This window comes from Mytilus trossulus, chromosome 12 (genome assembly GCF_036588685.1).
Source record: "Mytilus trossulus isolate FHL-02 chromosome 12, PNRI_Mtr1.1.1.hap1, whole genome shotgun sequence".
Taxonomy (NCBI): Eukaryota; Metazoa; Mollusca; class Bivalvia; order Mytilida; family Mytilidae; genus Mytilus; species Mytilus trossulus.
The window spans coordinates 7,435,667-7,451,077 of record NC_086384.1 but is presented as its reverse complement, the minus strand read 5'-3'; the positions used below and the strand labels follow the sequence as shown (position 1 = coordinate 7,451,077).

At 32.6% G+C, this 15,411-nt stretch overlaps 1 protein-coding gene across 1 annotated transcript; it reads right to left on the bottom strand.

The window, feature by feature from the left end:
• Nucleotides 1-525: 525 nt before the first annotated feature.
• Nucleotides 526-2,959, bottom strand: LOC134692940 (galactose-3-O-sulfotransferase 2-like). Its single transcript, XM_063553585.1, has 2 exons — nucleotides 2,928-2,959; nucleotides 526-2,457 (listed from the first exon to the last, which is right to left on the bottom strand). The coding sequence occupies exons 1-2, from the start codon at nucleotides 2,945-2,947 to the stop codon at nucleotides 1,344-1,346; spliced, it is 1,134 nt and encodes a 377-aa protein (XP_063409655.1). The 5' UTR covers nucleotides 2,948-2,959; the 3' UTR covers nucleotides 526-1,343.
• Between the last annotated feature and the right edge of the window lie 12,452 nt (nucleotides 2,960-15,411).

Sequence of the window (15,411 nt, the reverse complement as noted above, 5' to 3'; positions counted from 1 at the left end):
TTCTTATTGCTCTTACAAAATTTTTATAAACAAACAAAACGTATAAAAGTAATATTTAGTTCGCATTAAGTCAAATAATACGTCATTTAAATGCGACTGCAATACACATTCTGAGGTCACGCAGGTTCATACAACACTCATAACCGCAATACACAAACGTATTCCGACAGGAGGCGGAGCTTTAAAGCGATATCTGTATAGTATATACAGCATAGGGATATATGTTATGCTGTATCTATATAGTAAGACAGACAATTGCAGGATAAAAAAAAGATTTAAAAGGACAAAACTGCAAATCTTACACGTCATCCGAAAGAAAATACCCCGTCAAAAATTGCGTTTAAAGTGTCTGCCATTGTATAAATACTCTGTTTATTTACAAAATAGAACATTTAACGGAAATCTTTATACATCATATACTAACATACAAAATTATATTGATAACAGATCATTAGTTAACAAAAATATCAAGGAACATAAGCATCTGAAAATGTGATATTAGTTTTACATTGAACGATAATATTGAATCAACAGTTATATAAAAAATAATGATCCTGCAGATCCAATGAAATTTTAAACAAAAGCTAATTAAAAACTACCGTTTTTAACAATTGACATCGAACATACCAACTGTTACCTTTAAAACGAATCTTTCGATTTATCACAGAAACGTTTCACCTGTATAAATGAACTAACGCAATAACTATTAACCAGGGGTTTTCTTCTCGAAACTATCTTAATAGGATAAGGGCGTGTTCTAAGGCCATCTCATGACAAGTCTTTGTCCTAAGTTTTGTTCTCGAAGCTCTCTTGACTTAAGATATATCACTTTTTTCGTCTTAACTTTAGGACACCTAAGTATGTGTCTTAAGATCATCACATCTTCATCCTAACTTTGTGCATGTTTTTTCTCTCTCATTTTTATAAATTAAGATAAACATGAAATGAAATGCACCATCGGTTATAAACTCGTATAAAGAAATTGTGCATGATTTCAAACTTTAAACTTTGTGTTTTACGATACGATGACGCTATGAATTCAATATTCTGATTTCAAAACAAACTGTTTTCCAGTTGAAATTTTGAATTGATTTTATAATAACATTTGAATTCATGCATTTAACGTAATACATGTAATTATTACAATTTCGCACATAAGATACGATTAGGACGTCCTAACATAAGATGCGCCTGAGAAAGCTTCGAGACACAACTTAAGAGTGTCTTAAATTGATCCTAAGTCCATCCTAAAATTGGTCTTATATCTGACTTAGGACAAATCTTATGATACTTTTGAGAACATCAACCCAGTATGAAAATACGCCGGAGACAAACATCTCTTTTTACCTTGGATATTGCTTCTTTTTTATTTTGTTTACAAAGTCAAATTCCGAAATCACTAATGAATCACATGTGCCTCGAGTTATTTCAAATTTTTCGCTCCATTCTGATGATGGTATCTTTAACACTGTTAAATTTCGACTTAAATTGTGACAAAAGTCTTCTACTTCCTTTCTGACAGTTTTGAAATACAACACTTCTTCGTGAAATAATAATTCCATTTTGATTTGGCGCCAAAGTTTGATGTAAAAATGTTTATATAACATGTAATCTATTTCAGATAATTGTCTATACCTTGTCCGATCATTTTCCCCAATATTAATTTCTTTATTACCTGTGTTTCTATTCGCATTTTTTCTGATATAAAGTATATCCTTTGTAGACCATTTCAAAATACGTTTTAACAAAACCAAAGACTCATCAAAATGTTCAACTATGATAACTAGTGCAAATTCATTATCCAGCTGCTCAATATATCTTTGAATGTCGTTTCTTCTAGATCTGGAATTCAAAAGAAGGTCCAGTGGTAAACCATATTCTATCGCCATTCTGTTTTTAGTAAAACTGTAAAAAGCATACTTTTCAATTGATATAGATGCATCATGTTTCTCTGGATCTTCAAGAAAATCTGTTATTGCTCTAGGTCCAGATATATTAAATTGATCAAACATCATAGGAAAGTATAACATCATTGATATAAAGTAATCAAATGGATCTCGAAGTGTACCAATGTAAACAGTGTCATTTGGAAGAATTTTTTCAAACGCTGTCCTATTATATAGAACGTGGAGGCATAAAATATCAAAATGGGTAGCTGATAACGGTATGGACCGAATGTTTTTCGGAGTAACAGTTTCTAATAAACTTATTACATTTGGATATATTGCATCAACAGCTGGCATGACAAATGTTAAGTTTCGTTCTGTCCCAAAACGAAACAAAATATTCTGTATAGTTGTGCTAGCCGCTTTGTGAACTTTAAGAAATGCAATATGACGGACTTCCGGTTGCAATGCATTCAATTGAATCGGTATCTCCCTCTTTTCAATAGTTCTGAATGCAATACAAATCATGGCTACTGTAGTGATCACTACCAAAACCGCTAGGCGTATCCAGCTACAAGATAGGATTAAACATCAGAAAAATATACAAAAAACACATCCTCCCAAAAAAAAAAGTACCAAGAAAAATTACGGATTTTACGGGCTTAGATAATTTTAAAATTGCAAAAGTAATATTTCGTTTACATAAAGCAACTGTTGTACAGTAACTTTATTGAACGCATTCTTCCAATCTGATTTATCTGCCGTAGACCAGAAAATAATAGAATCGATTATGAAATTAGAAGAAATATAGCAATTTTACGTGAAGATGTTTTTTTCTTAAATAAAGTTAAAATTTAAAGGTATGCTTCAACATTTAAAAAACAAACTTGCTAAAAATAAGATAGTGTTTTTCTTTAAATTATATTAAAAAGTTGTCAATTATGGTGATCATACATAGGCTTAAAATTAATTTGAAATGATCTTGATATATGGGTTTTGTTAGAACCAATATTTAATAAACTTTCAGATAAAAAGACTCACCGATAGGTTACTACTCGCATTTTCCAATTTGTACAAAATGTACAAAATACAATTATTGTTATTATTGTATTTATATCATATATAGTTATTTTATTTTTGTTTACTGGAGTGGACAACAGATGTAGTTTTTTTTGTTCATGTATAGATTTAATTGAAATTTGTTACTATATCATAACAATTGAATTCAGAAACATGACCTTGTTCATATTATATAATGCTAATGAATAACTATATACAGGGTCATGAGCAGATACTTTATAAATGTATGCTATGATTTTACACTATTTAAATTTAAATCAATGGAATTTCAATTAATTTAAAATTCATATTCTAAACTTTAAAATACCTGATTATTCATGATTATCTCATTCATAAAAACGTATCTTATTCGAAATATTGCTAATGTACCGATACCCGTCTTTTGTGTGAAAAAGTATAATATCTTACTTCGCCTTTCATTAAAATCAAATTCGTAAAACATACTCTATTTTTGTATAGTAATAGATTAAAGAGAATCAATATAATATCATCTTGGGGTAATGTTACATTGAAATTTTTATTCCTTATGGGGAAACATGAGTATTTCATGTATCAATACATTTTTTCAATTGTAAGTGTGATTAGTTATCAAAGGTACCAGGATTATAATGTAGTACGCCAGACGCGCGTTTCGTCTACATAAGTCTCATCAGTGAAGCTCATATCAAAATATTTATAAAGCCAAACAAGTACAAAATTGAAGAGCATTAAGGATTCAAAGTTCCAAAAAGTTGTGACAAATACGGCTTAATAGGTAATCGATGCCTAGGGTAAGAAAATCCTTAGTATTTCGAAAAATTCAAATTTTTATTAACAGGAAAATTATAAAAATGATCAAATTATTGATATTCATGTCAACACCGAATTGTTGACTACTTGGCTGGTGATACCGTTGGGGTCGAAACGTCGACCATCAGTGGTATCGACCCAGTGGTGTAAACTGATAACTGTTGTTTAGTGTTTTTGAAGTACACAAGTACAGTTTAGGGTTTAAATCTAGTAAACTTCAATTATATTTTGCCAAATTACCATGCATTTTTTCAGAAAATTTGACATCTGGTTTTTTAAGAATAAGACAAAAATAAATGTAGCAAATGTTACAAGTTTTTCCTGTTTTCAGTTTTATACTGATAGATGGACTTATGTTTTGAAAAAAGGTTTCAACAAAGAGCCTGGTATTGCATTTCTTAGATTTATTAACCTTCGTGGGTTGTTATGAAATTTGGGGATAAGACAAAAGTATACCACAATTCATGCAAAGGACTTTTTTTTTTTTTTTTTTTTTTTATAGTAATCTGTTATGTCTAATGCATATGATACGTCTCCTAGGATAAAAGAGGCCAATAATAAGATAATAATGACAATGACAAGCTCCTTTTGTTCCTATGATCATTTCCATGATGGACGCCAAATTAAACCCTGAAATATGAAAATAAATCATATTATAAAAATGAGAAAAAAACAACACATGACTATAAAAGGGGCGAGGTTCTTGACTTGAGACATGGGCTTTATTTAGGCGGGGTTAAACATTTTGTTTTGTTAAATCTCCCATTCCTTCACTATACCTTCAGTCAATTTTGGATAAACAAACATAATCTAATGCAAACAGTTAACCTCACTTAAAAAGAAATCAAATACCCATTTCAATAATGTATATAAGTTGTAATATCAATCAAACAATACTCAACAATTATGTTATCCATAAAAAAAAATCCAGCATTTTGGTGATTTCATCTTCAGTGAATTTGTTTATAAAATCAGTGCAAAGTTACATTACTCGTGATGTTAGTTTACAGTTCAATATGTCATATTGTTTTGTTAACGGCATCATATATACGGTCTTGTTAAATCTATCTTGTAGCCATAGCTATGTGTTCATGTTTTAATGAATACATTATTTGTATGCCAGTTGAGAGTTTATTTTAAAGATTTAAAAAATAATAACATGGTGCAGGTTGGAAATTATGAGTAATGGTCACTGAATTTTATTGGTTGACTAGGTTTGAGCTACTATAGTGATATGAGGGCCAACTATGAAAAACAATTTTTACGAACGAAAAGCATTTGTCTAGTCTGAGGACTCTTCTGATGTTTTTTAAGGCAATATGTTTGGACTAAAATGGACACAATTTCAGCTTGCACAAATTATCTACTAGTATTGGAAATGTTCATGCAATTGGTGGTATGTTTTTCAAACATAAATTTATAAATGATTAGTTTGTGTAAAAAAAGGCGAAAACATGTACATTTGTGTAGCTTCCACCCTCAAAATTGTGTGTATTAAAAACAATTATGCTATTGCAGTAATACTTCTATTTTCAAGGATATTGAAAGATAATTTATTTTACGTTCACTCTATACATTTTTATATATATTTAACTACTTTTAATATAGCATTTTTCTGAAAGTATAAATGCTTTGCATAAATACAGTATCCTATATTCAGGTGCAGTTCGAAAGGTTCTAAATACAAAATTTGATAATAATTTGAAATATCACCCAATTACGTATGATTGCCAATAAGACAACTCTACACAATAGACCATGGTTGGGTTCTGTGTTGCTGTTGTATCCTTATTTGTGACATTTTTACTTATTGTGTCTATTTTGTTCAAGCATCGTTGTCAATTTAATGGAATTTTCTTGTCATCCAAGTGAGAGGATCATCTATCTTTTAAACCACGTTTAATCCACCATTTTATACAAAAGAAAATATCTGTTCTAAATGACACAGAGGTTAACAAATATAAATCAACGAACGACTTTCAACAAAAAGAAAATCACATACCGCATAGTCAGTTATAAAGGACCTAGTGATGACGAAGGTAAAACAATTCAAACGAGAAAACCAACAGTTTATTTATGTACACAACAATGAACGAAAAAAAAATAATATGTAATGTAGCAACAAACGACAACCACTGCATCTCATAGATATAACTGCTTCTTTTCACTTTCACTTAAAAGGTGAAAAGGGTGGGGGTTGGATATTAGGCGAAATTCCAAAGCTGATTATTAATCATTAATATAAATTGCCACACGTGGAGCAGGATCTGCTCAAGGTGCACCTGAGATCCCCCCAGTTTTTGGTAGGTTCGTGTTGCTGTTGTGTCCTTATTTGTGACATTTTTACTTATTGTGTCTGTTTCTTTTTTTCACACATCGTTGCCAATATAATGAAATATTTCTGTCGCACAAGTGAGAGGTTCAGCTATCTTTAAAACTAGGTTTAGTCCACAATTTCTGCAATAGAAAATGTCTGTTCCAAATCAGGAATATGACAGTTGTTATCCATTCGTTTGATGTGTTTGAGATTTTGATTTTGACATTTGATTAGTCTAAGAGACTCTCCGTTTTAAATTTTCCTCGGAGTTCAGTATTTTTGTGATTTAAGTTTTAACAAAACGACACATTACAAGATGGTTTGCAGAATTTGGCATGCTATATTTACCACTACAATTTCTCGATAAGGATCAGTATTACAATGAACTCTCAAGGACGAAACATATTACCAGATTCCTATATGTTCCATACTTATAATGTGTTTTAACTTTGCTGCTTCATCTTATTAACATCAAATGTCAAACTGCATTTTATTTTCATATGGAGTTAACTTATAGGTTCAATTTTTATAGAGCGGCATTGACACAGATTTAAATAATTTTCATTACACTTTATCGAATCGACTAATTGCAAGGCAGAAACAATATTTCAAATCTAAAATCCGTAAATATTTCGATGGGTTGTAAACAAAGTAAATAAATGTTAATTTAGAGGTTAACGGGATTTTTCTTTCTATTCTTGTTTATTTTCATAATGTACAACAAGATACATTTTTATCATTAAATAACGAAAAAACAATGTTTTTCTTGATGTAAAATTACGATGGCCATGTATACAATTTAACAAGTTCAGTTTGGCGATGGTCATGCCACCATTTATATTTCATTTTTATAACAGAATAGTGAGGTACTTATATCACACATAATCGTTTTGTCCAGGTTTTTTTAAAATCATAAACAGAGGTAAATTAGAAAATGTGCTATCGATATCGATACCTTTTATCAATCTCCCATACAGACAGAGTTATCGTCCTTTCCTCCTCAAGATTGAGGATGGGAGATTGACCTTTTATAGCACATCAATTTTTCTTAAAAAAAATAACAGACATAAGAATGTATTTCGGGTTACATTCCTTTGTTTAGGTATCTAACCCCCAAAACACTTCCTTAATATTATCTCGTTTGGTATCAATAAAATGTACTTATATCCTTATGAAAGGTATTCAATAAAAAAAGATTTGGATTATATTATTAATATTTGTTCATATACGACAGGTCTTCACATTTATCTAAACGCAAGCTTACGTATATAACCAACACCCATGATAACCTATATCTCAGTTTATAGGTTTACATGATTTTTTCCTGTGTTCAAATTGTCGAAAATGAATATCAGTGTAACAATTGAAGATCTGGATGTTGAACGTTTCAGAAAACTGCTTGCTCCTTCCATATATCTCATCATTCTAATGATTATAGGGATTCCTGGAAATTTAACTGTTTTGATAATCTTCGGACGGGAATATACTAAAAGTGTGTATCAAACTATTGTCTGGAATCTTGCACTATGCGATCAGATTTTCTGTATGGTTTGCATCCCGTTCAATATTGCTCGAGTAATTCGTTATTATTCATTTGAAGGTAAATGGGTGTGTGTACTTTTTGTAACATTTATATATTTTGTAGTCATGTATTCAACACATCTTACAATGCTGTTATCAATGTACAGATTTTGGAAGATATGTATGCCATTTAAATCTCAGATGACCAATAATAACGTTAATTACTTTATAATTATATGCCTGGTAGTTGCTTTGGTTCTTTCGTCGCCACAACTTGCGTTATCCAAATATGAAGAAATACCTCTTACACATAATATTACCGGACATAGCTGTGCGATATCTCTTTCAAATCCATCCGCTTATTCCATTGCTTTTAGTTATGGATTTCTCACTTTGTATATTGTTTACACAGTAATGTTAATTGTAATTTATTTAACAATTGGTGTAAAATTATATTACCATCGCAAAGAAAAAATACGAAACGAAAGTACACCAGATAATTCCAGGAACAAGGCTATTTCAAACAAGATGACGAAAATAGCCTTAACAGTATCGGTTGTGTTTGGATTGAGCTATATACCAGTTTTTGTAGTTCAAACAACGGACAAAAAGATTAAAGAAGAATATTTGAGTGCTTTTGAATTTTCTGTTTTGAGGATTGTTGAAAGACTTTATGTCATCAATCATGTGGCAAACCCATTTATATATGGAATATTTGATAAACATTTTAGGCTTAATCTGTGGAGACTTTTAAAAATGCAATTCAATGAAAAGAACAGAAAAAACGCTCGAACATCAACTTCAAAACAGAAAGCAAGTTCCAGCGGACTTTGAGATAAATACTCCAAATAGGTTTATGTTATAATAATCGATGATTGTTTAAAAATTTTGATATTTACTACAACATTTGATAAATTCTCATATTCTCATTTGTGTTCATCATTGTTTGAAACTTTTTTTCATAATAAAATGCCTAAAGATACAAAGGGACAATGAGAAAATCATAAATTGAAGAAATATCAAAACAACAGAGAAGCTAAACATACCAAAGGGACATTCTAACTCATAAGTCAAAAATAAACTGACAACGTCATAGCTAGAAAAAAAGACCAAATGAAACACTACATGAAACAACACCCAACATAGAAAACTATACTGAAAAACGACATAACACAACACCGAAAATAGAAAACTATACCGAAAAACGACATAACACAAGACCAAACATAGAAAACTATACTGAAAAACGACATAACACAACACCGAAAATAGAAAACTATACTGAAAAACGACAGAACACAACAACGAACATAGAAAATTATACTGAAAAACGACCCGAAACAACACCCAACATAGAAAACTATACTGAAAAACGACTAGAAACAACACCTAACATAGCAAACTTTACTGAGCACCACAAACCCAACTAAAGCACTGTGACAGATTGACAGACTTCCCTATGTCTCCATACACTCCCTTTGAGTTAGTTTGGGATTGTCCGTGTGGTGAGTTGTATAAAATTTGGGGATACATCTCCATTAATCCTGATAGGGAGTGTACACGGATTCCATTGTACCCTCGCAGCAATCGAGGGGTGCTCCGTTCATGGAAGGATCTTCGTACATACATACATATGGCATTTCAAAAGCCGGATATGTAATATTGACGCTTACCTAACCCTACTTAATCACCAAATTAACAAAAAAGGACCAACATACAAACAACAGTCTACAGAACATTACCAGAAAAATAAAAACTGAGAAACACGAACCTCAAATAGAGTATAATCTTATTTTTGATCAGAAACGTATTTTCTACATGTAATTTACTTCCAATTCCCTTTATAAGTTACATGTTCCATTTTAATTGGTCAGACACAATCAATATCACACTTATACATGTATAATTTACTTCCACCAGACCTAGGTCATGTGATCATGTTGAAGGTAACCTGTATAAGTTCAAAAAAAAGAGGGACGAAAGATACAAGAGGTATATTCCAACTCATAGATCGAAAAAAAAAAACTGTCGATTTTAAAAAAGAATAAGAAAAATAGAATTGTACCATCTGAAAAATGTTGAAATTGTTTATTTAATCGGTTTTGATTTTTGATTTTTTTTTCTGTGTTATTTAGTCTCTAGTGAACATTTGTCTCATTGGAAATAATACCACATCTTCGTATTTATGTTAGCAACATGCCAAATCTACCATTAGCTAAATATTTATATCCTGCAATTGCACAAAAAGCATGTATAATATGTTAAATGACCAGTAGAAATTATTTCAATCACATTCTGAACGTTTTGTAATTATAGATACAGGAAATCTGTTGATGATAAATAAGCCATTTTATCTAATTCAAAATTGATTTGGAGATGTAGATCATATATGTTCAGTCGTCACACAGACTCTGTCGGTAGACCTTTCCAGAAAGAGGTTACTATATCTGAAGATGTAAAATCCAATTCATTGCTTTTTATGACTGGTATTTTTGTAGATAATAAGTTGATTCTATACAGTTAAAAGGCACTCGTGCTGCGTCTTTTAGATGGAAAGGATAGGAACAAAATAAAGCAATGCAAACATGACTGAAATAAAATATAGAATCAATGTAATCTATGAATTAATCAAGCAATTGTCTTAATGGATTCAAAGACAATCACAAACACAACAGCAAATCAAGTCTCAACTGCCATTTATACGTATCAAAACGGCTTATGAACTCTGACTATAAGTAGAATTTTATGTACAAAATGGAGACAAATGGTTTGATATTTCAAATATGATCTAAATCGACATAGACGATACACAGTTTATTATCTATACAATATTAATATGATTAAGGTGATTATATCTATAGACGAATTTAGTATCGCGATGATTTTTTCTGAAGCCTGATGCTGAAGAAATTAATCAAAATTCTTACTTTGTTGTGTTCTTAAATGATTCAAGAGGCTCTGTTTACCGAGACAAAGGTTCTTAATCAAGTATCATTTTTTCAGACAGTTAATTTTATTCATCCAAGAAGAAAAGTAATTATAGAGAGTATGGTCATCTTCGTTAATTGGATGTATGACGGTAACGTTCTGTCTTCATTAAGCAAGACAGATGATTTTCTCGCGTATAAGTGAATATCCTTCATTGTCATTTGAGCTATTCATAAGATAGATATATATACAATGACTGATCCTGTCGATAAAATTAATAATTCATTGAACAGATTCATAAAAAATAGAAAAATTTTATAACGAGTTATTGTTTGTATTAAGCCCCAGTCCCACTAGACCACGATCGCACTACGCTCACCACGATCTAAAATAAAATCAGACCGTGGTAGGGTCGCGGTCACGATGCTAAGTACTAGTACTACGTCCTCATTACGCTTCTACAACGATCCCGCTACGATTATACCACGTTCTCATCACTCTTATCAAGACCTTTCTATGCTCTTCACGTTCTTACTACGACCATACCACGATTTATGCGATTGCAACACGATCTTACCACGCTTCTACTGTGAGTATAGCACGCTCGTCCCACGACCTTACTACGACCATACCACGCTCATACCGCGATCTTACTACGCTCTCAACAATAATGTCAGCATCGAACTCCATATAAATACTCTTTCATTCCTTCTATTTCTCATTTATAAGAATATTTTATGGAAACAACACAGACATGCCACCAAGATCACTAGAACTCGTGGGCGTGGCGGAAGTGGTAAAGGTAGAGGTAGAGGCAGGGGGCCTCTGATACTAACCCTGATCCCGTAGAGGTGTCGACCCAACCAAACAAAACTAAATTACAACCTAGTGCTGTTGCTGGTCCATGAAAAACAAATGAAGATGTTTCAATGGACGAAAGTGGGAATGACACAGATTTGTCAGGCATGGCAAATCAGTTGGAGAAAAGGGACAAAAGGTCCAAATTGCACACAGATCTGACCTTAGAGGAAGAGCAAAACATGGTAGAATGGATCATGGCTTGGTCGTTAAGATTTTGTATCTGAGTTATTTATTGAAGAAGCATTACTACATGTACATGGTCTTGTGTTTCCATGGTTCAATTGAAATTGATGTTTCAAAGAAAAAGTGGAGAGTTTTTATACATTTATGTGACAATGACAATGAGCATGACAAGAACTCAAAATAGTCGTAGTACGAACGTAGACAGGTCGTAAGAAGAGCGTGACGAGGACGGCATGAGCGTGCTAGAATCGTACTATGGTCTTGAACAGCGTGGTGTAAACGTGGTATGGTCGTAGTGGGAGCGTAGTTGGGTCGCGGTGAGAACGCGATGATCGTAGAGAGGTCGTGATAACGTCGCTCTGAGATCGTAGCATAGTCTCCCCGAATAGAATCACGCCCTCGCTACGCTCTCGCTACGCTCTCGCTACGATAGTACAGCGACCTTTGCGATCTTACCACGACCTTACTGCGCTCTCACTACGTTTATACTACGACCTCATTTCACCAGGACCGCACCACGCTTGTTTTGAACATGTTCAAAGTTGACCACGCTCATTGCGATCTCCAAGACCTTACCACGACCGTATTACGACCTCACTACGATCTACTCGATCGCACTACGCTCGTCAAAATTTGCATTTTTTTCACAGATCGTAGTGCGATCGTGGCCTAATGGGACTGGGGTATATCCTTGACCATTCTTTAAACGTATTGTTAGTGTCGCGAAAATAATAAAGGAAGAGTTTTGAATTAATTTATAAATTTAAACACCAATGGAATAGCAACATAGTCATTATAAAGAAAATTATGCAATAACTGGTAAACAGAAATTACAAAACATATATTGAACTATAATACAACACATCAAAAGTCAACAATACTGACACCCAATTTTCCGATTACAAAATATATATGTAAAAAAAACCACCCTTAAAAACAATCAAACAAACAAGCAACAACAACAACAAATGGTCCAGACTTGGTACAGACACAAAATGATGAATAAAACAGATATGAAAATTTAGAGGTCTAATATAACTGTTCGCAATTGCAGGTTGTCAAGCAGTTAAGTCAGCAATAACCTCATCTATCGGTGAAAAATGTTTTGCATAACACAGGGTCGAAATCGCTTCTGAAAGACTATTGGCCTCAGAGGGTATCATCAGTTCTGTAATCAGTGCCTCGGTAAAAAGTAAAATTAGATACGTCGTATGTTATTATAGTTTCATATAGAGCGCTAAATACATATGGTAAAATAAAAAATACGGTCTGCCGATTTAATTTCAAAGAATATCGACTAAACGTCCTTGATGCACTTTTAGATTCAAGATTACATATACGAAGATTACAATTTATTTAAGCAACGAAAAATTTATGCATTTAACACATGATTGTGTCCAATTTTACATCTAAAGATTTCAATTATTTAGAAAAACACAAAATATGACGTAATTTGTTGTAAGTTCATGTCGTTACCAAATCGGAATGATCGATGTGAACAGCCTGGAAACGTTTGCCAGATTAGCATGCTTTTTGTAGTCTTTTGAATGCTAAAATCCTCACTGACAAATTTATTGTACATAATAAATGACAAGGGAATCATCAATTTAATTGCATGCATAAACTAAAGTACATTTTATATACTTGAAAATTCAGTGTATAATTATCTTCCTCGAAAAGAAATTAAATAAATTAATAAATCAAATATAATGGCATTTGCTCCTGAAAAGCAATTAGAAAGAATAAAGTCCATTGCTTTTCATGTCATCGTTAACTTTGTTACATCATGAAAATATAATATACAGTTCCCTTTATTCATTCTTAATAATCATAGTCGACCAAAAAACAAACCTCATTGTTACTGATAGCAAGCTCAAAAGTACGTTGTTGATGTAGAAATCATGCTTTCTTTAATTTTATGTTTTGTAAAAGAGGGACGAAAGACACCAAAGGGACATTCAAACTCGTAAATCTAAAACAAACTGACAACGCCATGGCTAAAAATGAAAAAGACAAACAGAAAAACAATAGTACACATGACACAACATAGAAAACTAAAGAATAAACAACACGAACCCCATCAAAAACTAGGGGTGATCTCAGGTGCTCCGGAAGGGTAAGCAGATCCTGCTCCACATGCGGCACCCGTCGTGTTGCTTATGTGATTACAAATCCGGTAAAAAGTCTTATTCGGTAGGTCAAATTCATGAAAGGGAAGGGGATTGTAGTTACGACGTAAGGAACATATCCGATATCATTTGTGAAACGGTTATTCCATAACGGTCAACCAACTCGTGATGGCGTCCGTAAAATTTACGAAGGGATGATTTCAACTTCACCATTTGGAACTCTTGGTTTAATAGCTTCCTTGTGAGCAGTAACCCTCTATCAAGAAAAAGTAAGGTTGTTGATTGAGTGCTTGCTTAATACCAAGTAACTATGGGGAACATTGTGAAAAAGATATATGGAGTATATAGCAATGAGAAAGCATGGAGTATATAGCAAAGAGAAAGCATGGAGTATATAGCAATGAGAAAGCATGGAGTATATAGCAATGAGAAAGCATGGAGTATATAGCAATGAGAAAGCATGGAGTATATAGCAATGAGAAAGCATGGAGTATATAGCAATGAGAAAGCATGGAGTATATAGCAATGAGAAAGCATGGAGTATATAGCAATGAGAAAGCATGGAGTATATAGCAATGAGAAAGCATGGAGTATATAGCAATGAGAAAGCATGGAGTATATAGCAATAAGAAAGCATGGAGTATATAGCAATGACAAAGCATGGAGTATATAGCAATGAGAAAGCATGGAGTATATAGCAATGAGAAAGCATGGAGTATATAGCAATGAGAAAGCATGGAGTATAATGAGAAAGCATGGAGTATATAGCAATGAGAAAGCATGAAGTATATAGCAATGAGAAAGCATGAAGTATATAGCAATGAGAAAGCATGGAGTATATAGCAATGAGAAAGCATGGAGTATATAGCAATGAGAAAGCATGAAGTATATAGCAATGAGAAAGCATGAAGTATATAGCAATGAGAAAGCATGGAGTATATAGCAATGAGAAAGCATGGAGTATATAGCAATGAGAAAGCATGGAGTATATAGCAATGAGAAAGCATGAAGTATATAGCAATGAGAAAGCATGAAGTATTGGAGTATATAGCAATGAGAAAGCATGGAGTATATAGCAATGAGAAAGCATGGAGTATATAGCAATGAGAAAGCATGGAGTATATAGCAATGAGAAAGCATGAAGTATATAGCAATGAGAAAGCATGGAGTATATAGCAATGAGAAAGCATGGAGTATATAGCAATGAGAAAGCATGGAGTATATAGCAATGAGAAAGCATGGAGTATATATAAAATGAGAAAGCATGGAGTATATATAAATGAGAAAGCATGAAGTATATAGCAATGAGAAAGCATGAAGTATATAGCAATGAGAAAGCATGAAGTATATAGCAATGAGAAAGCATGGAGTATATAGCAATGAGAAAGCATGGAGTATATAGCAATGAGAAAGCATGGAGTATATAGCAATGAGAAAGCATGGAGTATATAGCAATGAGAAAGCATGGAGTATATAGCAATGAGAAAGCATGGAGTATATAGCAATGAGAAAGCATGAAGTATATAGCAATGAGAAAGCATGAAGTATATATAAAATGAGAAAGCATGAAGTATATAGCAATGAGAAAGCATGGAGTATATAGCAATGAGAAAGCATGGAGTATATAGCAATGAGAAAGCATGGAGTATATAGCAATGAGAAAGCATGGAGTATATAGCAATGAGAAAGCATGGAGAATATAGCAATGAGAAAGCAT

What these genes read in the sequence shown, in the direction of transcription:
- LOC134692940 (XM_063553585.1), bottom strand. Translation starts at nt 2,947, where the DNA reads ATGCGAGTAGTAACCTATCG. An exon ending in ATGCGAGTAGTAACCTATCG is followed by an intron (nt 2,458 to 2,927) that starts GTGAGTCTTTTT and finishes CCTATCTTGTAG; the next exon opens with CTGGATACGCCTAGCGGTTT.